This window comes from Rhinolophus hipposideros (assembly GCF_964194185.1).
Source record: "Rhinolophus hipposideros genome assembly, chromosome: 26".
Taxonomy (NCBI): domain Eukaryota; kingdom Metazoa; phylum Chordata; class Mammalia; order Chiroptera; family Rhinolophidae; genus Rhinolophus; species Rhinolophus hipposideros.
Genome location: NC_138072.1, coordinates 26,373,981 through 26,400,513, shown reverse-complemented (window position 1 = coordinate 26,400,513; position 26,533 = coordinate 26,373,981). Strand labels below are relative to the sequence as shown.

Genomic DNA, 26,533 nt, shown 5'->3' with positions numbered 1-26,533 from the left:
GCCTGCCTCTCCATGGCTCTGGTTCTGGGAAATCACTCTCGTCTGCCTGAGCCTTAGGGTTTTCTGTCCACCATTGTGAGTGAAAGTTAATATTTGGTGACTTGGCTGCAGTGCAGTCAGTCCTTGTAAATATGAATACGAGCTAAAGTTACAGGAGGTCCTGCAAACAAACGTGCCTGGTCCATGCCTGGTAGATGTCACTGGTCAATCAGCAGTTCTATGTTTCCCACATATGAGAGTACCTCTGTAGTCAGATTTGACAAACACCCGGAAAGAGTAACTTGTGAGGGCTCATCCTGTAACATTCTAAGGATTTTGCTTCTTTCCCCTAACATCACACACAGTAAGCACATTTCAGCATATTAGGGAAAGAGAAAAATACCCGTAGTACTTTCTGCATAGAAAAGAGGATTACAATGACCTTGGTGTTAATTTACCCAGTCCTTTCAAAAGATAATTCGCAGAGAACGTCCAGTTTTGTCTGAGGACGCCTTCTCAATGCACCCGTCTCCCAAAGCGCCCGCCCAGACCCACCCTGCTTCCTTTTCATAATTCCGTCCCAAAGGTCTCGGTTGTCAGACAAGTGAGCTCAGTTGTCTGGCCTCTGGCCGTAGCCCTGCTCCCCGCTCTGTGAGATGCGTCACAGCCATTGTTCTCGCTGCCCGGCTCCCTGGCACCCCATAGTGGGCAGGAGGCCACGGGCTCGGCCTCCCGCCGGTGGTCCTTATCACTCTCTTTGCTGCAGCGGGAGTCTGGTGGAATCGATACCTTAATAAAAGCCACTGGTGCCCAGTCCCCTCACCAGAGTTTATGCAGATTTATTATGTGGGCCTGTCTGCTTGGCTGTGTGTCTTACAAAGACTCAGAAGTGGTGTCTTTTTTCACCCATTGTTTGGAGAGAACAATAAGTCTCTGTCAGATTACCTTCTTAGATGCTGGAGTGTTTTGAAAAGAGCTTGCATAATTGGAGTGTCTGTGGGCTGTTGTGTTAGGCGGAGCTCTCACCCCATGTGCAGCGGACGTGTATTCTGTACACTCTGGTGTCTCACGGTCAGCCTGTCAGGCACTGCGCTGCTCTGCGCTGTGTTGGGAGAGCCACAGCCTCCCTCACACGATGGCAGGCCCGCGGGCCCTTTCGCTTGCCGACCTGTGCCCACTTTGCCATGGTCAGAGCCACTGCCATCCACCTTCTTAAAAACAGTCTCGAGTCAGATGGGGTGGGAACAAACAGCCCCAGGTCGGTGGGAAAGCCAGAGGCCGAGAGAGGTGTCTGGCCTGTTTGTGTAGCCCTCCCCTTGGGAGTCTCGGAGCAGGGTAGTGTTACAGGTGTCACCCTGCAGAGAGAAGACGGGGTGGAGTCCTCGCCTCCAGGACCTCAGGATGTGACCTCATTTGGACACAGGGTCCTTAAAGAGGTGATCACGTTAGACTGAGGTTGTTAGGGTGGGCCCTGCTCCAGTGGGACCCACGTCCTTATGAAAAGGGGAAGCTTAGACAGACAAACGTTCACCGAGGGGAGATGATGGGAAGAGACCCAAGGAGAAGAGGGCCATCCACAAGCCCCGGGAGAGGGAGTGGCCTGCACCAGACCCCTCCTTTGTCTTTAAAGAGAGCGTGGAGCTGCCCACAGCCTGGTCTCCGAGGCGGGCCTCCAGCTCAGTGAGCTGATGGACTTCTGTTGTGTAAGCCGCCATCTGTACTACTTTGCGGCCCCAGGAAACTCATCCAGGTAGCGTTTGTCAGTGTATTATACACCGACCTTATGAAAGGCTTTGCCATTTGGCATGCTGGTCCAGGGCCCTTTGCAGTCTGTGACTTGGCAGAGTCTTTGCTGGGGTGGGGGGTAGAGGGGCTTGGTTTGGGGCCTCGTTTTCCAGACATCAGGGCCCTCCCAGGTAGGGCTGGCCCTCCACTCGGTTTTATTGGTTAGTCTGGGTGTGCAGCCCGTGTCTCTGCTCTCCTCCTTGCACTTTTCCACGGAAGCATCTCCCCCGATTCCTGGGTTCCCTCCTGTCTGAGAGTCCCTGTCCCCAAGGTTAGAGCAGAAATCAGGGCAGTCACCCAGTGTCTCTGCCTGAGGGTCTTGGAGCTGGGTCCTGATCCTCGTCCCTCTGGCTGCCTCAGGCCGTCCCTCCGTCTAGCATGTCTCATCTCTGGGGTCCGGCCTTGCCCACTGCCTCTGTCCTTTCTGCCTTCCCAATCACAGCTCACTTCTTACTCCCAGTCTGTACCGATAACTGAATACAGCTCAGCCCAGAGCTTTTCAGAAGGCCATTCATTCATTCAGAAGTGTAAGAAGACGTTAGCTTACTCCAGCATCTTCCGAAACAAACTGGAAGCTGGAGTGTGTTGGGGATAGGTCATGAAGGCTGCTGCCCTGGCTGTTTGATGGTGAGTGCAGGTGTAGGGCTGGGACCAAACAGGGTCTCCTTCCCACAGCAAAGCCACTGGCAGAGCCAGACCCGGTGGGAACTGAAGCTCTTGTGTCTGAAGACGGTAGGACAAAAAGGGATTGTAAACCTAAACTGGATTCGCAAGTGAACAGCCCAGGTAGGGTCAGGGATGACCCCGCCTGACGGAAAAAGTGCTGAGGATGACAGAGATGGGAGAAGCGGCCAGGTCAGGAGAAGGCCTGAGGGCTGCTGGGAGCGAAAGGATGTGCACACAGTTTACTGGAGCCTTTGAACAGAGGAAAGAAGCAGTGTTTTTAAAAGGGCAGGTTCCATGCAAGGTGGCGAGGGAAGCGAAAAGGAAAAAGCCCTGAATCTGCTCTAGGAACTTGGGTGCATTGTCTCTGCAGAAATGGCCAGATGGGTGTGGCAGACGGGGTGGAACCCACAGGCAGTGAGGGGCGCACCCAGGTAAAGGTGACTGGCAGCTTTCTGGGTGAGGAGAGCATAAGGCTTTTGTTTCTTTTTGGTGTGTGTGTGGAGGGGGGTGAGGGTGTGCATACAGGGTAATTGATTTGAAATGCTGACTGGAACAGCAGTCAGCCTTAGCCTTTGGATCACCTGTCACCTTTGGGCAGTGACAACATGGGGCTGGGGTTAGGAGAGGGTGGGGGAGCAGATATACGTATGTATTGGAGAGAGAGATGGGACTAGAACACAGGCCTGGCTCCTGAATCTTGGGCACAAGGGAGTGTTGCATGAGGTGGCGTGTGCCCACTGGGCCCTGCGCATGGCTGCTTCCCGTGGCTTCCACGCTATGGCTGAGGGCTGCTGGATTATGTAGGACCTGGCTTCAGTGCTGGTCTGCAGTGTCATCCTAGGGGGTCTCCTTGTCCCTGGCAGTTATTTAACTCAGGAGGCTCCTTCTTGAGTTTCTTTTGCCGTCAGTGTTTCCTAAAACTGATGCTTCCTTCATGGTGATTTCTTTTGGTGTGGGGGCCTTTACTTTGACCCTTAACCTCCTGTTTTCTGCAGCCAAACTGCCTGAACTTTCTAACCCCCCGTTAGGGCAGGACATGACCCGCAGGTGGCTTTAGAAAGCAGTGTAGGACTTGGCCAGGCCACATACCTTGACAGCACACGTCCTCCCTTCAAAACACTTTCTATGTGTTCTGTTATGATCATTAATTCAGTGCTTCAATGTGGGCAATGAAAAAGAAGTTGTGGGGAGACAGGTGCTCTGGCCCCAGGAAGCTAGACATCTTGTTTGGGAGACACGAAACATGAGTCATTTTGAGAAGAGTTTGATTCTTTAATTAGAGATAGAGGAAATAATAAGGGGGTCGATCAAGTACGATATAAAGCCAGGTCAGCGGGGCACTCGGACACTGCGAGAGACAGGAGGTCAGGGTTGAGCCAGGGCCTGGGAGACTGGAGAACCGTGAAGTCCTGAGCAAGGCCATCCTGGGAGAGAGATTGCGTAAGGCCATGAGTTTTGTAGTCATTTGAGCCTGGCTCAAGGGACACCGCAGTTTCCTCATTTTAAAAGCGGAGGAAATACTGGAACTAATGTGTCGAGCTGAAGTGAGCACTAAGTGAGATGTATGTGAGCCACTGAGCACGGACTTGGCATAATGACAACAAATAGGAAAGCCACGTCATGTCACCATACACCTATTAGAATGATCTAGAAAAACAAAAAATGGGGACACCAAAAATCGGCGAGGCTGTGGAGCCACAGGAACGGTCACACGTTGCTGGTGCAACGCAAAGTGACATGACCAGTCTAGAAACAGGTCACAGTTTCCCAGGACATGAAACACATGCTCCCATACAGCCCACCAGTTCCACTTCTCGATGTTTATCCCAGGGAACTAGAAATTTACATGCTCACAGAATTCCTAAGGACTTTATTAGGATTTGCCCCCAAATGGAAGGTACGTGATGTCCCTCAGCTAGGGAACAGGCGCACCTGTTATGGGAGTCTCGGTTCTTCTTGCTGAACAGTGAAGCCTCAAAGGTCAGCAAGCTGATTACCACGCGAGCAGGGTTCATCAGTGATACATTCTCGGGGAAGAGAACGGGCCTAGCCGAGGTGGGAGACAGAGGCATAGGCTCCCAGTCCCCTTGTCCTGAGGAGTTATATAGTTTGCCAGGTGGGGTGAGGGAGTTACATATAGATTTGGCGGGAAAAGTGGTGCATGCTCTTCCAAGGGAGGGCGTGACCTCCTAAGATGGGTGGAAGTTTGTTGACTCAGATCCTTATCTTGCTCCAGACCACCTCTCCTCATCGGTTGTAAAAACAGATACATGGCTGGAGGCAGTTAATCAAAGCTATTTAGAAGCTTTTTCTGTAGGCACCATGGGCCCCCTCGCCCCCTTCCACCTTCTCCTACATTTTTAAACTTCTGCCTAACACGCCCACAGCTGGGATATGGTTGGACGCAGTGTGCTGCTGCTCCAGGAGCAAGGCAGTGGGCACAGGTACACACAGCGTGGACGGGTAGCAGCGCGTCATGGGAGAGAAAGAACCCAGGGCCCAAAGGCCCCGTACTGCATGACATATGCCATACATACTTACATGACATTCTGGAAAAGGCAGAACTGTGGAGACAGAAAACACCAGGGGTTGCCAGGGGCCGGGCCTGGGGGTGATGCAGGGGCGGGGGGGGGGAGGGGGGCGTACTGCTCTGGATCTTGCTTGTGGTGGTGGCTGCACGATTGTGAACAATTGTGAAAGCTCAGAGCTGTACGTTAGATGAATTACTCTGCATACAAATTATACCTTAATTTAAAAATGGTAAGACAATCCATGAACCAAGTCGAGGGAGTGAGAATGGTTGTGTTGTAAGTCGAGGACCCACTGGAACAGGTGGGAACTGAGCTGTGAGGGCTCTGTCAGGCGCAAGCCTTAGTGGCAGGTGGGTGGAGTCCGGCTGCAGGGGCTGGAGAGCGAAGTGTCCCTGAAGGGACGCAGAGCAGTCAGCCCTCGGGACTCCCCGGGCAGTGAGGGTGGCAGGCTGAGAACGGCGTTTTGTGTCAAGCGAGGGGCAGAAAAGGGCTCAGCGGGAGCTGGGGCGTCTCCAGCATGTGGTTGGAGCCTGAACGCTGTGGGTGGGTGGAAGGACTGCAGAGACAGACTGGAGCTTTCTAACGGCTCTGTGCTTGGCTGTAGAGCTCCATGCTGCCAGGGCAGCACGAGGGCCACACGCAGACTCTGCTGTCCTGGAGTATGCGGCCTTTCTTGGACATGGGGGTGCTACGGCCTGAAGTCACCAACTTGTTTCAGCAAAATGCCAAAAATTGGAGTGAAAGCTCGGCCTCCTGAGGCTCTGCCAGACTTTACGGGCTGGACCGGTGGATTCCCACCAAGTATTTTAGGCAGGGTCCCCCTCTTCACCTGAGAGCAGAAACGGCCAGTCTGGCCTGTGGGAAGGGCTCCTGCATTCTCCCTGCGTATCCGTCGGGCCAGCTTGTGAATCAGCAGCTTCCTCGTGCCCACTCTTCTCCCGCCAGGACCTCGTGGTCTTGCCATCCTCGTCACAGATGCGGTCTGTATGCCCACAGCCTCCGAGCTGGCAGGACAGCCGCTGTCTGACCGGCTCTGTCATGTACATGCTTATGAGTCAAGTGCAGACGGCAGATGAGCCCAGGGAGTCCTGGGCCGCACCCGAGTTCCAAGGATAGGCGGTTCTCTTACCCTTCCGCCAGCTGTTTGAAATGGGTGATAGGGCAGGTGCCCTGTGTCTGGCAGGGGTGCTGACACCGCTTTAGATGCCACAGAGAGCAGTGGCTGGGATGAGCTGTAGCAAAAGCGCTCTCTTACCGTGCAGTCTGTGAACACCCCCAGGTGTACCCACCCCTGGGAAGAGCGCCAAGCACCTGCACCGCCCCTGATGTGCCGAGGGGACTGGCTGCTTTCTCTGACCAGTTGCGCGTGACTTCTCATATTGGCACATGACGCCAAACCAGTCTACTGCTTTTCTCAAAATGTTTAGGACCCTCTAAGTTTATTAGCAGGGTTGGGGTGAGACTGGGGTCAGCAAGACAATGTTACCTAATTATTTCATTTCCTTTTTTGGATCCCTGCTTTGCATTTTGCTCGGGTCTGAGGCAAACATTGAAAACTGAGGTCCTGTCTGGGACCATGTGGTCCAGACTTTTCTCAGGAGAAAAGGGATGGTCACTTTGCTCTGTGCTTGGCCGTAGAGGTCCATGCTGCCAGGGCAGCACGAGGGCCACACGCAGACTGCTGTCCTGGAATGTGCTGTGGCCTCGGGAGCCGATGGCCCAGGTACACCGTGCAGGTACACTGCCGAGCCATAGTGAAGATGTGGGTTGGATGTTTCGCCTGAAGCAGGGCCAGGTGAACATGGTCAGCTGCAGAAGGAAGTGTGCAGTCTGCCCCCCCCCACCGCAGGCTGGGTGGCCCTGGCTGTGTGGCCCTTCTCTTCCTTAATCCCTTTCCTCCAGGGACCTGTGGGACCAACATGCCGCTGGGACACTGGGATCCTGGGCAAGTGGCAGCTTTCCAGGCCCCTGGCCCAGCCCTGTTTGTCAGTTTGCTTTGGGCTCTGGAGGAGTTGGTCGACATCCTTCCGTTCCTGCCTTTTGACCCGGCATGACTGCTGAGAGATTTGGAGGGTTGGCAGAGGGGGTGAAGTCACAGCCCACAGGCTGTGTTCTCAGTCCAGGAGCCGCCCCACCCAGGTGCTGCCTCCTGGCTCCTGGGCCAGAGCCCTAAGTCTCCACTCACTGGTCAGACCTTCATCTCTTCTCCAGGATGACCACTGTCATTTCCTCAGAGCCCCTCCTCGCTTCCTCCCACTGACTACTTCTCCAGCCCACCTTCCTTATTGTAGGAAAATGATACTATTGGTAAGGAGATTTTAGTATTAATAACAATACTGTTATTGAACATGTAGGATGTGTCAGGTGTACCCAGAGCTTGCAGAAATCCTCTGTGCTGACCATAACCACTGTCTCCATACTGTGGACAAGGGCCTCGGCCTTAGGCCTAGAGGGCAGAGAGGGCCTGAGATCACACACCACGCCTCGGACTCACCAGTCACTGATGGTCTTGCGGGCAGGGCCTGACCACATACAGTTAATTATCCCTGTGTCTGCCTCCTGGCAAAGGACCTGGCGTGTAGTAAACATGCAAAAGATACTTGTTAAGTGACTATATTGGTTGTATCAGAGATGGCTTCTGAAGCTCCAAAGCCCTTCTAGCCCAGCTGATGAACTCATAGGCTCTTCCAGACCCTTTTTCTGTATTTACCAAAGGGAATATGATATTCAAACGGGGGTTCTAGGCCCAGACTCTTAGATGATACTGGCTTTCAGAAGCCTCTTACTGCAGTGCCCGTTCATGCCATGCTGCCGGGGTTTTTATGGCAGCAGCTGCTGCTGAGGCCTTCTTATATGGCTTCGTTCTGAGCCCTGTCTCAGTAGTCACTTGCCCAGCTAACCACCCTGGACTCAGAGGCCCGAAATAGGAGTGATTTATGCCTTCTCACAACTCTGTGGGCTGGCTGGATAATTCCTGAGCTGGTCTCCCCAGGGCTCACATGTGTCCCTACAGTCAGGTGACAGCCGAGTTAGCCGGCTGGCCCAAGATGGCCTCACTCACATGACCTGCAGTATTGCTGGCTGTTGTCGGGGGTGCCTCAGCTCTCCAAGTGACCTCTTAAGCACCATTAGCCTAGGCCAGCTTCAGCTTCCTTACAGCACGGTGGCCTCAGGGCAGTGTTTCAGGAGGGGAAGGAGACTCCACCAGCCCCTCCTTACCTCAGGGTTGCTGACATGATTGGCCAAAGGAAGTCACAGGGCCCAGCCACAAGGGGAGGCCCCTTCCACTCCAGCTCCCAGTGGGAGGCTCAGCAAGGAAATGTGGCCATTTGTAAGCCACCACAATCCATGACTTCAAATCCGTTACTCTCATGACAAATTTTAGGATTTTCACCAGAAATTCAGTTTCTCTGAAGGCACTTCCTCTGGGTGATAAGAATGCAGTTAGCTGAAGCAGACCCTTTAGAGTCTGGTCTGAAGTAAGATTCCAACTTGATCATGCCCCATCTGACCTGTCTCTTGGCCCAAGGCAGAATCTCGATACATCTAATTCTTCTTCCTGTTACTCATTTTACTTCTGTCGCTGGGAAGCTGACTTAAAATTCAGGTCAACCACAGCATTTTCAGTTTCCTCATTTCCTCAATCTTGATGTCACATTTCTTTTGTATTTCTGTTCAAGACGCCAAATCCCTTTTGGAAGAATATAGGGCATAAACCTTTGGTGAGAATCACTAGCAGAATTTCTAAAAAAAGAAAAAAAAAAGAAAGAAAGAGAAAAGAAATCCTAGTACCCCCATCTCTTGGTTTTACTGGTAAGATGCGGGATTATGGTACTATCGCATAAGCGTGTGTAGACGTGAATGAAAGTGAGTTTGTGTGTTCTGCTTCTTTTGACTCAAGTGAACTTTGATGTTTTTCACAACCGTGTAAGGCTGACCCCCTTCCAGTGAGCTCCGGCCTGCGGTCATTAATCCGGGTTATCACAGCCTCCCAGTGTTAGATGAGGCTCCCGTGTCTGCATCCACACTGCGCTTCGAGCGTTCCGCACGCACTTCCTCTCCTCTCAGAGTGTAGTATCCTGGACAACGCGACTGAGAATCGGAGAGACTGGTACTTTAGAAAGTTTTGGAACCTGGACTTGAATCTAGTCCTGTGGAGCTTCAAAGTCAGTAGGCACATGAATCTGTGGCTTAAAAAGAGAAATGAACAGGTTAACCTGCTCTTTGGAACGTGGCAATGAAAAGAAACAACTGTCAAAAGAGATTGCTAACGTCTCAGGCCTTAATGTGCAGTTGAGACGGGATGCGAGCACCGTTTGGAACAAACTCTGTGGAATCAGCACATTCTGGTGGTGAGTCCTGAATTCCAGAAATTTCCATGTTCTCATTACCATTCTCTTGGATCTGCAGTGTAAAGAAGACTTGTGATTAGTAAGTCAGGTGATTTTTTTGTGTGTGCCTGAATTTTGTCTGCTGTAAAATGGATGCCTTATAACTTCTAAGGCTGCTGTGTGTGGTGGACTCACGTTTTATTGCGAGCCTACTGTGTCAGACCCCGCCAGCATCACCATTATACATGTTGTCATTTAATTCTTGCAGCAGTACCATGATTCCTATTGCTGTGAGCCCCACAGAAGGAACTTGAAATCGCCTGGAAAGCCTGAGTTCTTCCCAGCAAATCACCTTCTCCCCACTTTCCCATCATGACTCAATGAGATAAAGTGTGGGGCAGGGAAAGCAACCTTTGAAAACAAATACTAGTGTAAGATAATAGTTAACGAGGTTGACTGAGAGAAGATAAGAGGAAGGATGCATTTTAACGGGCAGTCCCAGTTACTGCTTAACCAGCTGTGGGCCAGGCACATCACTCAGATGCGTTGGACTTCGTTATTCTGAGTCACCGGGCGCTCTCTGGGTCAGTCCGTCCATCTCAGAACTGGCCTCGCATGTACACAGAGCATGGACTCTGGGCCAGTCAGACCTGGGGTGACACTAGACACACTGCCTACTTGGTACATGCTCTTGATTCTGTCTTTTTGGTCGCAATTTTCTCGTCTTCTAAATGGAGACATTAATGCTGCCCCTCAAAGAGGCTGTGAAGAATGACTGAAATAGCATACATACAGCTGCTCCACAGCTCTGAGCACATAGCACTTCTCAGTAAATGTTAGCTCTGTGGAGGTGGTGTCACTGTCACTCCCATCCCCCCATGTTCTTTGTTGGAGGAACGGGCAGTCGAGCCCGAAATGGGTGGCCTAGTGTAAGAGTGTGCTTTGATTTCTCTCTTTGTGCACGTAGTTGCCTGTGAACTCAGCCTACCTGTAGGTTAAAAGTACAGTGCCAGCACTGGCCGTAAGCATGCAACATCAATTTAGTCTTCTGTTGACCAGTTTCGGGGGGGAAAAAACACTAGGTAGGGAAAGAGATGGACATAGAAAAGATGGGCCTCTCAACAGGCTTGTCAGGGCTGAACTTGGTAGTGCTGAACCCCGCCCAGGACCTCAGGGAACTCTCTGGCTCTTTCTCCAGTTCCTGGGGCGTGGGAGACCTCCCTGAGTTCTGGATAGTGCTTTGACCTCACACCTTCAAAGCAGAGGCCAGGCTCACACCTGTTTCTAGAAGCAGCTCCTGGGCCTCTGTGGGTCCCCCGGCCACTTTGAACAGCGTCAGGTTAGAGATAGGCCATCTGCCATGATCCTTAATGACATGAAATATTGCATAGGTTAGTTTGAAGTTCCAACCTAAATGTGTCTATGTTAAAATTTATTGTTCATAAAGGTAATTTAAAAACATGACAGTTTGAGAAGTAGAGACAACGCTCATCATTCTCCACGCTAACACCACCATTTTTATTTTAGTGCATTTCATTCCAAGCTAATCCATATGGATATATATTTTTATATGGTTGTTTCACTGTATACATAAAATTGTGTTTCCTGCTTTTTCATTTAACATAGTGTTTTGCATATAGTGCTGTGATCTGTGTAATTATAATTCTTAATGGTTGCACAATATTCTTTTGAGGGGCTGCAACATAATTTAACCAACCTCTTATTGGTAAATACTTTGTTTCTTCTTATTTTCACCTATAAACAATGATGCAACATTCATGCATAAAATTTGTTCCTTACTTTGGGTTAGTTCATTAGGGTAAATTCATAAAAATGAGATTTTTCAGCTTAATGGTTATAAGTGTCTTTCTAGTTCTTGATATGTGGAGCCAAATTGCTTTCCAGTTGGATTGAACTAGTTTATACTCTATTCTTTTGCTATTAAAAAAGATAGTGGGATGTCTGCAGCCATGTTGTCATATAGAATAGCGTGGAAAACGTCCCAGCTGCTGAAGGCAGAGAATGGATGTGTTTGATGCTAGAGTTCAGGGATCAAACAGCTTGTCCCTGATTGGGGCCATCCATCCTGTCCCAAGACAGAACACAAGAGGGAAGGAGGCCCCTGTGGCAACCAGCACCCTGGAACGTGCCCGCGCATGTTGGGGGGCTGGGCTTTCCCTGCGCTTGGGTGCGGGTCTCTGTGCAGAGTCCTGCTCCATGTCACTCACATGAGGGGCTGGGTGTGAACGCTCCACTCGGCTTCTATGATTCGATCTACATAACCTAAGAAAAGAGCTTGGAGCTGTGGGAAGAGTCGCGTTTGGGAACAGATTGAAGTGGAATCTGGGTTCTACGCGTCCAGCATCAGCCACCTTCCCAGGTGCTTACTTGTCTGCAAAATGGGCTGATGTGAGTGTTCTGTTTGCACAGATCCTTTGTGAAGGAAGAGTTTGTAGTTCATAAAGAGCTTAGGAGAAAAATAGATTTAGGACAACCCTTGTAGGGCTGTGGGATAATATCCCCTAAATGAAGAGAATGTTAATGAGAACATGGACATTTTAAATTAATAAAAATAAATGGTGTGCTGTTCCCATTTACTGTTGCTCATGTTAGAAACTTTAGAAAATTGTCTCTCACCATCTCACTGAAATTCTCATGCATTCATTGTCCTCAGTTGCAGATGACAGGCATCTTTCGAGGTGTGCCTCACATACCGTGTTTCTGAACAAGCCACATTCACTTGTTTTCCAAAAAATCCCAAGTGGGGGTCCCCATCGTCTTACCTACTGACCGTGACATGAGTCACCGTATGTATTTTTCAAACACCTCCTTCCTCAGCCTTCAGGTTGCACGGCCTTGGCCTTGGCTGTGGCGATTGCTGGGCTTTGCTTGCCCTGTCGCCCGGGGGGGGGGAGGGGGGGAGCCTTGTCCTCTCATTTCTCTGCTGCTTCCCTTTTTTCGACATCCATGTCTCTGATTTTAACTGTCCCCCAAGAGAATTGAAATCTTACGTGGTACGTGGAGCAAGTCTTCCCTGTGAGGAGCAGGGGTAGTTGACTGCAAGGGGAGACCTCTGTAGCCCCTGGGTGGACAGTCCTGAGGGTGAGACAGCATCGGCATTCAACTCACACTGGTCAGTTGTGTCTGGGCCGTAACACCAGGAGTTTCTGACGCATGGCTAGCGATTGGATAAGGGAAGAAACTTAATTACATGTTGTCCCTTTAGCTTCTAACCCAGGCCCCTTGGGGCCCTTAACCTGTCGTTCTAGGACTCCTGGAGACTGCGCCACCCTCCCGAAGCCGGAACCGGGGAAGGCGGGAACCAGAGGCGCGCTCCCGGGGGGAGCGGGGGAGGATTGAGGCCGGAGCACCGGGGGAGGATTGAGGCCGGAGCACCGCGGGAGGTGGCGGCGCCTGCCGGCCCCAGGCGCGCGTGGCGGCTCCGCGCCGCCGGCTGAGCCCGCGCCGGTGGGACCTGAAGTCGGGGGAAGGTCCGGGTAACGCGCGCCGCCGGTCCCCCGCGGGCTGCTCTGCCGCCCGCTCAGCCCCGCGCGGCCGGCTGTTTCCTTATCTAGAGGGAATGAGGAGTTCTTCTTTTAAAATACAATTGGTTCTTCATAAGTCCAGGGGAAAGAATTTCCTAAACTACATCGTTTTCCGGTAAAGAGCCATTTCCCAGTCGAGTCGGCCGCACCTCATCACCCCTGTGAGGCGAGGGCACCTGCTCCGCCTCCGGCCGCTGCGACGGGAGGAGGCTGGGTCCGCGCCGCCCCGCCCCGCCCCGCCTCCGGCTGCAGGCCCCGCCCCGCCCCCGGCTGCAGGCCCCGCCCCGCCCCCGGCTGCAGGCCCCGCCCCGCCCCCGGCTGCAGGCTCCGCCTCCGGCTGCAGGCTCCGCCCCGGCGCCGCCCCGCCCCTCGGAGCGCAGGTGCCCCCACCCCCGCACGCACCCCTCACCCACCCCACACCGCGGCTGCGGGGCTGCCGTCCGGCTCCGCCCCGGGGAGTCCGCGGGCCGGCGCTTGGGCTGCTGAGCTCCCGCAGACCCGGGGCGGGGAAGCACCGCCTGCCGCCGCCGGGCCTCCCGGGCGGGGCGCCCCTGACCGCCGGGCTCGGGCGCGGGCGCACGGCTCGTCCTCGGACAGGACCTGGCGGCGGGGCTTCCTCTGCGCCCCTCTCCTGCACACTTGGCTTTAATCGGCGGCGTCAAGAGGCCCCACCTGGTCCCCTGAGGGACACGGCGTGAAGGGGGCTCCACGTGGCCACTTAACATGGACAGACACCTGGAAACATAGCTGACAGTCGTTGGTCCGGGGCTGTTTTATGCAATTATTATTTTATGTAAATAAGATCTGAGCACATATTCTAATTTCTTTTTAAAAATTTATAACAGTTTTAGATTTACAGGAAAAAAAATAGAGCAGAGCTCCCATGTGCCCTGCACCCAGTTCCCGTTACCAGCATCTTACATCAGTGTGATCACGTGTTGTAATTGAAGGACCACTATGGATACTTGTTATTCGCTGAAGTCCCTTCTTTATTCAGATTTACTGAGTTTTTCCAAATGTTCTTTTTCTCTTCCAGCATCCTATCCAAATACCACATCGCGTTTAGTCACCATGTTTCTTAGGCTCCTCTGGACTGGGACCAATTCCCAGACTTCCTTGTTTTTGACGACCTCGGCACTTTTGAGGAGTCCTGGTCAGGGATTTTGTAGAGCATCCCTCGTTTGGGCTTTGTCTGATGTTTTCTCATGGCGAGACTGGGATTATGAGTTTTGAGAAGGAAGATCACAGGATAACATGTATTCATTTGAACACATCCGTGAATGAGCGGATTGTGGGACGGAAGGAGGAAGTTTAGGAGCCTGAGTAGTTTAAAACGGGCGAAGGCTGGACCCTCAAATTGGAGGAAGGCAAGTTTAAGCGATGGACTTAATATCTAACTTGTATATTGCCTTACAGGTTGGTGGAGCCTGTCAGTTACATCACCTCAGGGGATAGGATAAAGGTGTTTGTTTTTTTTAAAGATTTTATTGGAAGGGGAACAGGACTTTTATTGCAGAACAGTGTACTTCCAGGATTTTTTCCAAGTCACGTTGTTGTCGCTTCAATCTTAGTTGTGGAGGGTGCCGTTCAGCTTCAAGTTGTCCCTTCGGTCTTAGTTGTGGAGGGCGCAGCTCAGCTCCAGGTCCAGTTGCCGTTGCTAGTTGCAGGAGGCGCAGCCCACCATCCCTTGCGGGAGTCGAACCAGCAACCTTGTGGTTAAGAGCCCACTGGCCCATGTGGGAATCCAACCGCCAGCCTTCGGAGTTAGGAGCACGGAGCTCCAACCGCCTGAGCCCCAGGGCCAGCCCCTAAAGGTGTTTTTAAATTTCCACAATCCATAGAGAAATTGAGGCCCAGGGAGGCAACCCAAGTTGTCCGAGATGATAGAGCTGGACCAACACTGATTTGCCATGTAACAACACAATTCCAAGCCTTTCCCAGCTGTGTTTCAGGTGTCTTGGAGTTTCGAGGTTGAGCAGGCTGGGTTACTGGCAGATATTTCATCTGTATGTGGCCACAGGGTTTTCATGGGAAGATTTTGACTGAATGAAGGCAGCTGACTGGCCACAGATGGAGTGAATGTGCGGGACAAAGTGCTAGGCCCTCTACCTGTCAGAAAAGTTAAGTGACAGGAGTAATAGCGATGTCATGGTTGACTCCAGGACAGGTGGTGGTTACAGCCCCCAAATACCAGGCGGCCCCGTGGGATTTCTCTCCAGCCTTTCTCTGTGGGGAAACAGTGAAATAAATGAAGTCCTTTATGCTTTATTTGTGAGCAAGTGGTTATGTATGAAGCAGTCTGTGACTTTAAACCCATCATAGAAATTTGCTCCCTTCCCATTTTAGCAACACTGAGTTTCATGAGCAAGTTGGAGTAATGAATGTGGAACTTGAAGTACATCGATGGGTTCAGTGGCCCTGAACCCTGACTGTGCATTAGAGCTGCCTGGGAAGCAGCTAGAAAACTGCCAGGGCTGGGCCCATCCCCAGAGGTTGTGGTGCAGTAGGCTGGGAAGGACCAGGCCTTGGAGAAAGCCAGGAGGCTTGCCTTTCTGTCTTGTCCCTCACTCAGGCTCTACCCAGGTCCTGATGCTTGAACCCTTCCTATCTTTTGAGTCTTACCTGAGTAAAGGTTTTGGAAGCGGTTGGGAGGTACTGTTGGAAGTTCACCCAGGCTTTTCCCACTCCTCCAGCTTGTAGGATCAGCTCTTCCAAGTGATGAAACTGGGGGAGGGGTGCGGGGGGCAGGTCCTCACTGCTGCTCCTGCATGGAAACGTGTTCACTTGTGCAGACATGTTGGAATGACTGAGCCCAGCGTGGTTCTGGTCTCTAAGGTGTGTTGTGTTCCCTTCCTGTTCTAATGGCCACTAGGAGGGAAGATAATACTCTTTCTCTTAAACCAAGTTACAACTTTGAGTGGCAAGTCTTCTGTGGAAGCAGAAACCAATTCTCTTATAAATGCATAGGTACTGCTGCTGCAGGGAAGCTTTGCTGTGGTTTAGAGTGACCTGACTAGGAGCCTACTTAAGGGGGCCTCCCCTCGGCGTTCTGGCATTTTCTCAGGACCGTTTCCCAGTGAGTTAAGATTAAGTTTGTCAGTTTGTTAATATGTACCCACCCTATTTAGAAAGTTGAAGTTTGGATACTGACACAATGTCTCAGCAGGTTTCATCCTCTTCGAGAAAGACCTAGGATGTTCCTCTGTACCAACCACCCTGTTGGGGACCTCCCACCCCAAAGGACTAGAAACAATAAACAGTCCTTGTGGTTCCTCTCTGCATCACTCTATAGTGAGGATGCTGGATTAGGAGAGGTCTTGGTCTTTAGCAGGAAACCAAGTCTACTCTGAAAAATTCGCTTTCAGTAAGCAGTTTAGTTTTGTGTCTTAGCTTGGCAGTGTGCTCTTAAGAAATGGGCTATGAAAATGTAAATCACATCTTTTTTACAGATCTGGCAACCTGGCTGTTTTTCCCCTCAGAACTTGAATGTTGCTGCTGTAAGGATTGGTTGCGGTGGCAGTGATCCCTGAACTGTCATTAGGTAACAGTGGAAAGTAGGCAATTGATGAGAAAGGAGCCAAGCAGTCACTGAGATGGTATTTCTGGTAACTCAGTCTGCCTCTGAGCATATGGTGTAGTCAGCTGAAATAATTTAACAGTGACAAGATGCATTTCAGTAAGGGATATTGAAAATAACCTATTTTCTTTTTTCTTCCACAGTGATATTTTTATCTTTGTTAACAAATATAACCTTTAGCCATTTAAATTTTATGAAGGCGGTCTTTGATGATGTAGCAATATACATTTCTTCTTTATTCTGTAGGTCTATATGTGTAAGCATGTTTATTTTGGTCAGTGTTTCATAAGTCAAACATCCTACCGAAGGTGGTAATCATCTTTATATTGGACTGTGAGTAAGAGGGCAGTGTGAGGCGAAATGATATTTTACAGCACAGACTTGCCTCTTTTGTGACTCAACTCTTGGACTCCCACTGCTCACAGCCCCCACTTAATAGCTGTCTGGGGACAGCCATGTTCTGTCTACCTTTGGAATATTCTTAGCTCATCTCTGCCATGGTCAGGTCCTATGGCATTGACAAATGGAGTGGGTCTAGAATGTGCCGACCAATTCCTTGACAGCCCTCCTCACAAAATGTGGGGTCGATTTCCCTTCCTCTCGAATGTGACTGGACATAGTGACTTGCTTCTAATGAGTAAAATGTGATGGTGTGACGGTGCGTGAGTTCCAGGACTTGGTCATGAAAGGGGCTTGACATAGTCCTTTCTCCCTCTGTCTGTCTCTCTGCCTTTCCCCCTCTTTCCCTCTCCCTGGGATCACTTACTGTGGGGGAGGCCAGCTGCCGTGTGTGCGGCCACTCAAGCAGCCCTGTGGCCGAGTCTGTGGTGAGGACCTGTGGCCTCTAGCCAACAGCCATGAGAGTGAACTATTTGGTGGCCGCCTCTCCACCCCAGGCAAACCTTCTGACGGTGGCTGCCTGACTTCTTGCCTGCTGCCTCACGAGAGCCCCTGGGCCAGAACCATCCGGATTCCTGACCCTCGGAGCTAATGAGATGATGATGTTTATCGTTTGTAGCTTCTGAGTTTTGAGGGTATTTATTTTGCAGCAGGTGATCACACACTGTGTCACTTAGCCCTTCGGATGCCTTTGCTCCTCTGGGAAGTGTGGGGCTGGGCTAAGCAGTGCCCTCAAGGTGATGGCGGCCTGTCAGAGCTGCAGGGGCTGCGTCTCCCATTGGCCCCCCAAGCCCCTGCCTTTCTCCCGCCTTCCTCGGCCCCCTTTCCTCCTTAGCGCGGCCGCTCCATCCACAGCGACTGGCGCTTTGTCTCTGGCAAAAGCCAAGCCCACTTTTTATTTATTTATTCTTAGTTTGAAACAGACACAGATCATGTTGGGAATACAATGGGGAATATTCTTTTAATACTTAAACTTATATTTACACTTAGTTAATTTTTATAACTGTCCAATAAACCAACTAATGGGCTTTACTGTTTCTGAAAGTAATGTCATTTTATTAAAAGTCATTGCTCTTTTATCTACTTTGACATAGGATGAATTCGGCTGCTGTACTCTCTGATTGTGGTGGGTAAATAGACATGACTCAGTCGTTTATTCCTATGTGACCTCACTCCTGGCCTGAGGTAATAGGCTGCTCCTGTTGTAAGAACAGTGCAGGCGGGTCGTGTCTTGAGCTTTTAGACTGAAAACTAACCAAAGTCACACATCATACCGCTTCGGTAAGTTCGTAGGCAGAAGCCAAGAGTGATGTGGCTGAAACACCAGTTAACACGGGAGAGGAGTCTGTGTCCTGGGTGGGGCTCTCTGGGTCTTTCCTGAGGCTGCGTGGATGTCCCACATCGTGGTCCAGATGGTGCGACTGAGTGGGCAGCTGTCCCCTCCCGCTCCGTGCGTCCTGATTGGCCTGGCAGAGTCCTAGACCTCTGTTTAAATCTCCAGGCAGAGCTCAGTTTCCGGTCAGAACACTGAGCCCGCCTGGTCTCTGGTCTGTTTGCCTGGAGTACAGGCTTCTATGGGGTCTTCATTATGTAATCAGTGCCGGCATCCCTCCTTTGAGGGCATGAGAAGCAAAGCGTCCTGGAGATGACAGCGTGCTTACCAGACGGATCACCGGCTTTGGATTCTCTGCAGCTTTCCACCCAGCATCAAACCACATCATTACTCCTCAAGTCTCAGCAGATTATACTTGTCATGAGAAAGGGCCCGTCCATCACTGCGCCGTTTGATCTTAAGGGAGAAAACACGCCCGATGCCAGTGGGCGCTGAGCGCAGAGCCTTCTCCGGGCATTTGCATTCAGTTCGTTTCCATTTTTAAAGGGAGCCGCCAGTGGTGTAAAGTGTCATGATGTCTGCAGATGTGCGGGGGTTGGAGTGAAAAGCTCCCACAGCAGAATGGGCGAAGCCGGGAATGCCAGTCTGAGTAAGGAGGGTGAGGGGGGTTTTCAACTGCATCTGTTATTGAGCAGCCACCACACATGGTGCTATGGGGACACACAAGAAATGTGGCAAAACCCTCCTGCCCTCAGAGGACCTGAACGTTTGTGAAATAGGCAGACATTATAACAAATCGCTGAGGGTGCCTGCTGCACAGGAAAGCGAGAGCAGGCGGGGACCTTACCCAGCATCCTAGTGGTACAGCACTTAGATGACTTACTCAGACCCCATCGGTCACTGGTTAAGCCCTGCCTACAACCTGGGGCTCCGGCTCTTGCGCCAGAGCTCCTCCCAACATGCCCTGTGGCCTGCTTGTCCCTTACTTGGTGACATCTCGTGCTGCCCCTGGGCCCTGTTCTCACTCTGCTCACACTCTCCCTGGGTGGTTTCTCTCACGCTCACAGTAGCTTTCGTTGCCTCGTGCCTTTCCAGAACTCCAGACATGTGTCTCCACCTTTCTTCCCGATACCGCCTCTTGGTATCTCACAGTAACCTCAACATTCCCAAACAAAGCCGTCTGTCTCTCCTAGCGCCCCTCCCTGCCCCGCCAGGCAGCACTCTGTGTTTTTTAACCTGTGGCTGTCACTCCCGGCTATGAGATGCTCGGCTCGGAAACCTGCCATCTCCGGTCCCTTGCTTCCCCTCAAGCTGTGCGCATGTCCGCTCTGCGCCTCTAGGACTTTGACCTGGGTCACCTCCTCCCCTGGCTGCATTGCCATAATGGCCCCCATGGCCTCTCTTTTGTCCTCCAATCTGCTCCCCGTATCGCAGCCAAAGTGATGTTTCTAGAACACACACCTCAAGTCTCAGAGTATCTTGCCACTTCCACGGTTTCCATTTTCTACCGTTCATTCTTTCTCTCCATCTGGAACCCTCATGTCCCCCACCCCCCATCATTTCTCCATGCCAGGTCACTTGGCTCCCTTAGGTCTCTGCCAGGCGTTCCTTCTGTGCATAGACTTTCCAACGCTCCTGCTGGCATCCTGCCCTCCCGCTGCGTGGGGCGTGTGGCACTGTGCTGTCATTGCCCAGTGCTTGTCTGTGCCCGGGTGTGTACACTCAACCAAGACAAAGCTGCCTGGTCCCCACCGTGTCTCTAGGGACTTGCTAACATCCAGCAAAGGCTGTGGGTGACAAGAAGGGAGTGGACAATGACAGGTGTCAAGGGGTGAGCTGTCGGCCAGTGGTGGGTTGTACTTGTGCACTGTCTCGGCCTCTTGGTCTGGCAGGATGTGTAGTGACCAGACGTGTTCCGAGACATGTTGATGCGTGGTTTAATCTCGGGTGTCTGTGGCTGGAGGGGGAGCTCCGTCAGCGGAAGGCAGTGCAGTAGAATGACTGAGACTGGGGCTCCCGTTTCCTGGGGGTCGAGTCCAGCTTCACTACCTGCTTCCTGTTGCTTACATGCATGCCTCAACTTCCTCATCTGGGAAGTGTGTGCAGTGTCCCAGGGGGCCCTGGCGATGCTGGGTGAGTGTGAGGTAGAGACCGAGGCCGCCCCCACTTTTCTTCCTGCCCCTCCTGTTCATCCTCATTTTGCTCTAGGAGCATGAGGTGAACACGGGCATTTGCAGGTTGTGATGGGGAGTCCTGACCAAAGCAGCCATCTGCCGGGGACCTCCCGCACGCCACCCTCATCCTGTTCACGGTGTTGTGAGAACCAGGCTCCTGTGGCTTAAACCAGCCCGGGCCGGAGCCCCACCCTGACGCACAGAGGGCCGCCTCAAGCCTCCTACCGCTGTGTGGCCTAGCCGAGGCACTCAACCCCTTGTCTTGTGTGTCCCCGTTGTAAAACAGGAATTATCAAATGCCGGGCCTGTTGCAGAGAAGACAAAGTGTCTCATGCAATGCCTGACGCGTAGTAGGTCTTCACAAGTGGCACTTAGCATTACTTCCCCAACCGTGCCATGTCCTGGTGAGATGGCACGTCCTCGTCTGTGCCTGTAGCTTTGGAGTGATGTGGTTGATTGCAGGGGCGGGAGGGTAAGGCATGTTACGTGTGGACTAGTCTGTCTTGTTTGTAGGAAGAAAGAACACTTATTTTCTGAGAAAACATTGGTGCAGGTGTTGATTTGGGGAACACTGCAATAATGCCTTGATCCTTAGGTGTAGAAAAGAAGACCAAGGTCATGGGCCACACCAGCAATGTTCGCTTTTGAATTTATTCAAGTACGTACAAGGTTAAATGGTTTGGTCCATTAGCCAATGTGTGTAGTAGGCCTGTGCCAAGGGAAAGAATTATTAGGCACAAAGTGCTACAAGCAAGCTACAAAATGAAGATTAATAATGCTTAATTAAAAGCCTCACATTGTGACTCATAACTGTGTTACTTGCTGAATTTAGTACTCACACATTATTTCCTAATGTTGGAAAGGCAGCTCGTAGGCTAGATTCTTTCCCACACATTTGCCAAGATTGCCGCAAAAATCATTGCCAATAGTAAATTGAAAGTTTATTTAGAACCAAATCATCTCAAAAGCCAATTATAAATATCTTTCAAAAAATTTTAATTGAGATACCGATGCATTTTAACACAGTTGTTAGCACATGGGATAGGATCTTCAAAAGTCACAGCTCTTGGAGTGCTTGAAGTCCTGAGAAAGGCCTTGTGACGGGTGGGCCTGGGACCACCCAGGTGCAGGGTGGTTCCCGCCACCAGCCCTGGTCTGCAAGGGGTCATCCTCCTGGGGGCCCCCTCCCATCACTTCTCATGGGCCTGGAGGATAAGCCCAGCTGCGTCACTGTCCTGCAGAAGCAACTGAAGGAAAAGCTGGCCTCCAAAGGGAGGAGGCTTAGGCACAGTTTTTCTGTAATTACTGTAGCTTTGGGGTAAAAATGCAGATTGTTGGCAGAGCAAGTTACCTGTGGGGGAAAATGTATGATGCGGCCCAGCCCTGAGGGTTACAGCTCTTGCAACTTTCACTTTCCATTGTAAAGAGCCAGATGTCCAATGGTCAACTTACCACTGCCCTTGCCTGTCTGGAAGAATGCTAGTTGAACAGCCCACACGGATCAGATTGGGTTGGGTCTGCCCTGAGGGAGAACTTAGGCCCCCACCAACCTGGTGGCATCTGTGCAGGAAAAGGGCCCGTTGAAGATGCTTGGCTCTCAGAAGTCTGTGTGGGTAAATGACTAGCCACGGGGTATTTCTGATTTGGGTTATGTATAGAAACCTTTCTTACTTTATTCACAGGAATCAGATTCCAAGTAGTTGAAAATATATTTAGCTCTGTGGTCATGGAGTTGTTATTTAGTTTGATTTAATGTTGATGGAATAAATTGTGCAGATGAGTTGAATAAATTCTTCCAGAGCTTCTATCTTATTCTGCTTTCACATTAAGCCCTTAATTTGCAGCTCCGTGCTGCTGGCAGACCTATTAGAGTAAGCCCTATGGACCACTCCATGGGTCCTGTTCCCTCCTTCCACCATTGTTAGCTGGAATTAGACAAATCTGGTCCTAGGGCATCTTTAAACCATCTAAGATGTCTGGAGAGCTACCCTGATTTTAGTGGCTTTAATGTAAGCACTATTAAATTCTTTTCTTTAATCCACTTTCCCTGCCTGCCTTCCTCACCCGCACAGATCCCCAAAGCCTGGGAGTTTGCAGAGCGTTTCTTTCCCATCATGTGCGATCCAAATATAAATGAAGAGAGATGCAAACCCTCCCTTAGAAAAGGCATTCCACCCTTCCCTCCCCTTGCATCTCTACCACCTAAGAAGTTCTGGGGTGCAGGTCCGAGATGGGAATTCTCGGTCACTCATCACTGGCATCATAGGACTGACTCAGTGTTTGTTGAACTGATGCATGAAGGGGTGCTTCAAGAACCAATCGACTCATTTGGTGTCTTTGTTCCCCTAGGAGGACTGGAATGACATTGACCCAATAAAAAAGAAAGACCTTCACCAGAGCAACGGAGATGAGAAAGCACAAAGCATGGAGACCCTCCCTCCAGGTACTGAGCATCCACGGGACCATTCGGCCTTGGGCTGGTGGCTGGTGGCCCAGAAGTCCTTTTGCCCACTGACTGAATGAGCTGGATGTGGTGCTGGGAGCGTGTCGCCTGTGGGGTGGGGAATGCATGTTCTACGGCCTCTGGGGACACTCCTAAAGCCATGTTTCGCTGGCTTCCTTTGGGCCCATTTGGTGAGTGGTCACCAAAATTTGTTGAAAGAAAAAAATAGAATGAAATAGGAAATATAGGATGGTATGTTGGTTCACAAAATTTTTAACAGACTGTAATTTTCAGAGCAGTTTTAGGTTCATAGCAAAATTGAGCAGAAACTATGGAAATTTCCATATGTCCCCCCCCCCCGCCTTTTGACACAGGCACAGCCTCCTCAACCGTCAGTGTCCCCAGCAGAGGGGACATTTGTACAATCGATGAACCTACATGGACACGTCATAATCACCCAGAGTCTGTTGTTTGCATTAGGGTCACTGTTGGTGTTGTGCATTCGGTGACATGAATCCACCATTGGAGTGTCACACAGAATAGTTTCACTGCCCCCAAGCCCTGCGCTGTATCTGTCATCCCTCCCTCTCTCCTACCCACTGCAACCACTGATCCTTTTACTGTCTCCATGGTTTTGCCTTTTCCAGAAGGTCAGATAGGTGGAATCACACAGTGCGTGGCCTTTTCAGATTGGCTTCTTTCACTTATAATGTGCATTGAAGCACCTCCACCTCTTTTCATGGCTTGATAGCGTGTTCCTTTTAGCGATGAATAATATTCCACGGTCTGGATGGACCACAGTTTCTCCATCACCTACTGGAGGGCATCTTTGTTGCTCCCAAATTTGGGCGATTATGAATAGAGCTGCTATAAACATCGGTGCACAGGCCTTTGTGTGGACACAAGTTTTCAGTTTATTTGGGTAAACATAAGAAGTGAAACTTCTGGGTCATATGGTAGGAATATGTTTATTTATTCGTTTGGAATATGTTTATTTCTGAAAGAAACCGCCACACTGTCCACAGTGAGCACCACTTTGCACCCCACCAGCAGTGAGAGTTCCTGTTGCTCCACTCCTCGTCAGAGTTTGGAGTTGGTGGTTTTGATTTTGGCCATTCTAATAAGTGGAAGTGGCTTCTCATTTTAATTTGCATTTCCCTGATGACCAATGACAAATAACGTGGGGCATCTTTTCATGTATTTATTTGCCATCTGTTTATCTTCTTTGATGAGGTCTATGTTCAGGTCTTTGGTCCATTTATGTTGTTGTTAATTTTTTTTGTTGTTGTTGGGGAATGTTTCTCCAGGGCCCATCAGCTGCAGTTGTTGGGCCCAGTCTAGCTGTTGTCCTTCAGTCTAGTTGTGGAGGATGCAGCTCCAAGTCCAGTCGCCATTTTTGAACTGGCAACCTTGTTGAAAGCTCATGCTCTAACCCACCGAACCATCCGGCCGCCCCTCCGGAAGCTCAGCAGCAGCTTGTTGCCTTTAATCTAGTTGTGGAGGGCGCAGCTCAGCTCCAAGTCCAGTTGCCGTTTTTAGTCTTTAGTTGCAGCAGGCACAGCCCACCATCCCAGGCAGGACTAGAACCGGCAACCTTGTGTTTGAGAGCTGGCGCTCTTAATCGACTGAGCCATCCAGCCTCCCCTCCGGAAACTGCTGCAGCTCGTCTTCAATCTAGTTGTGAAGGGCACAGCTCACTGGCCCATGTGGGAATCGAACCAGCAACCTTGTTAAGAGCTTGCGCTCTAACCAACTGAGCCACCCCTTTGGCCCATTTTTTAATTGGGTTGTTTACTTATTGTTGAGTTTTAAGAGTTGTTTGTGTATTTTGGATAATGGTCCTTAATGAGATACGTTTACAAATATTTTCTTTCAGCCGACTTGTCATCTCAATCTCTTGATAGTGTCTTGATAGAGCAGAAAATTTTAATTTTAATGAAATTTAGCTTTATCAATTTTTTCATGGATCGTGCCTTTGATGTTGTATCTAAAAAGTCATCCCCAAACCCAAGGTCATCTAGATTTTTTTCTGTATCTTCTAGGAGTGTTATAGTTTTGTTTTCCATGTTCAGGACTATGGTCCATTTTGAGTCAATTTTGAGAACAATGTAAGGTCTGTGTCTAGATTGGTTTTTTTTGTTTGTTTGTTTGTTTGCATGTGGATGTCCAGTTGTTTCAGTACTAGTTGTTGAAAAGACTGTCTTTGCTCCATTGTGTTGCCTTGGCTGTTTTGTCAAAGAGCAGTTGACTGTATTTCTGTGGCTCTGTTTCTGGCTCTCTGTCCTATTCCATAGACCTATTTGTCTGTTCTTTCCCTAGTATCACACTGTCGCGATTGCTTTATCTTTGTATTAAGTCTTAATGTTGATAGAGTCAGTCCAACTTTGTACTTCCACGTCAGTGTTGTGTTGGCTATTCCGGGGATTTTGCCTTTCTATATACACTTTAGAGTCAGTTTGTTGATGCCCACAAAATAACTTGCTGGGATTTTGATTTAAATTGTGTTGAATCTAGCCATCAAGTTGGTAAGAACTGCCCTCTTGACAATATTGAGTCTTCCTACCTGTGAATATGAAATATCCTTCTATTCAGTGCCTTTCTAATGTTTTCATCAGTTTTATAGTTTTGTTCATATAAATTTTGTGCCTGTTTTGTTAGATTTATACCAAAGTATTTCATGTTCAGGATGCTAATGGAAATAGTATTGTTTTAATTTCAAAATTACTTGTTCATTGTTCATATATAGGAAAGTAGTTGACTTTTGTATGTTAATTTTGTATTCTGCAACTTTGTTAGAATTATGTAGTTCCAGGAGTTTCTTTGTTGATTCTTTCAGATTTTCTACATAGACAATCATGTCATTTGTGAACAAAGGCAGTTTTCCTTCTTCCTTCCCAATCAGTATTACACCTTTTCTTTTCTGGTCTTGCTGCATTAGCTAGAACTTCTAGTACAATGTTGAAAAGGATTGGAGGGAGGGTCTTCCTTTCCTCGTTCCTGATGAAACCTAGTTTTTCACCATTAAGTATGATGTTAACTGTAGTGTTCTTGTAGATTTTCTTTGTTAAGTTCAAGAAATTTACCCTCTATTCCTAGTTTGCTGAGAGTTTTTATCATGAGGGGGTGTTGGATTTTAAAATGTTTTTTTTCTGCATCTAATAATAGGATCATATAATTTTTCTTCATTAGTCTCTTAATGTGATGGAATTACGTTAATTGATTTCCATATGTTGACCCAGCCTTGCATACCTGGGCTAAATCCTACTTGGTCATGATGTATAGTTCTTTTTATACATTGTTGGATTCAAGTTGCCAATATTTGGTTGAGGATTTTTGCATCTATATTCATAGAGGTGTTGGTTTGTGGTTTTCTTTTCTTGGAATGTCTTTGTCTTATTTTGTTAACAGGGTAATGCTTGCCTCCTGGGATGAGTTAGGAAGTATTTCCTCTACTTCTAGCTTCTGGAAGAGATTGTAGAGAATGAGTATAATTTCTCCCCTAAGTGTTTGGTAGAATTCACCTGTGAACCCATCTGAGCCTGGTACTTTCTGTTTAGAAGGTTAATTATTATTGATAGAATATCTTTAATAGATATAGGCCTATTGAAATAGTCTGTTTATTCTTGTCTGAGTTTTGGCAGATTGTGTCTTTCAAGAAATTGGCCCATTCATCTAGGTGATCAAATCTGCAGGCAAAGAGATGTTCGTGGTGTTCTTTATTCTCCTTTTAATGTCCATGGAAGCTGTGGTGATGTTTTCCTTTCATTTCT

General features: G+C 49.7%; 1 protein-coding gene across 2 annotated transcripts in view; it reads left to right on the top strand.

Moving 5' to 3' along the window:
• Positions 1-26,533, top strand: part of GALNT2 (polypeptide N-acetylgalactosaminyltransferase 2) — a 174,914-nt gene that overhangs the window by 63,291 nt on the left and 85,090 nt on the right. For both annotated transcript variants that reach the window (XR_013992669.1, XM_081039308.1), the window contains exon 2: positions 22,670-22,763. Coding sequence is in view for 1 of the 2 variants with exons in the window: in XM_081039308.1 (XP_080895434.1) it covers positions 22,670-22,763 (94 nt within the window). In the remaining variant the exon portion in view is untranslated. The remainder of the gene's footprint in view (positions 1-22,669; positions 22,764-26,533) is intronic.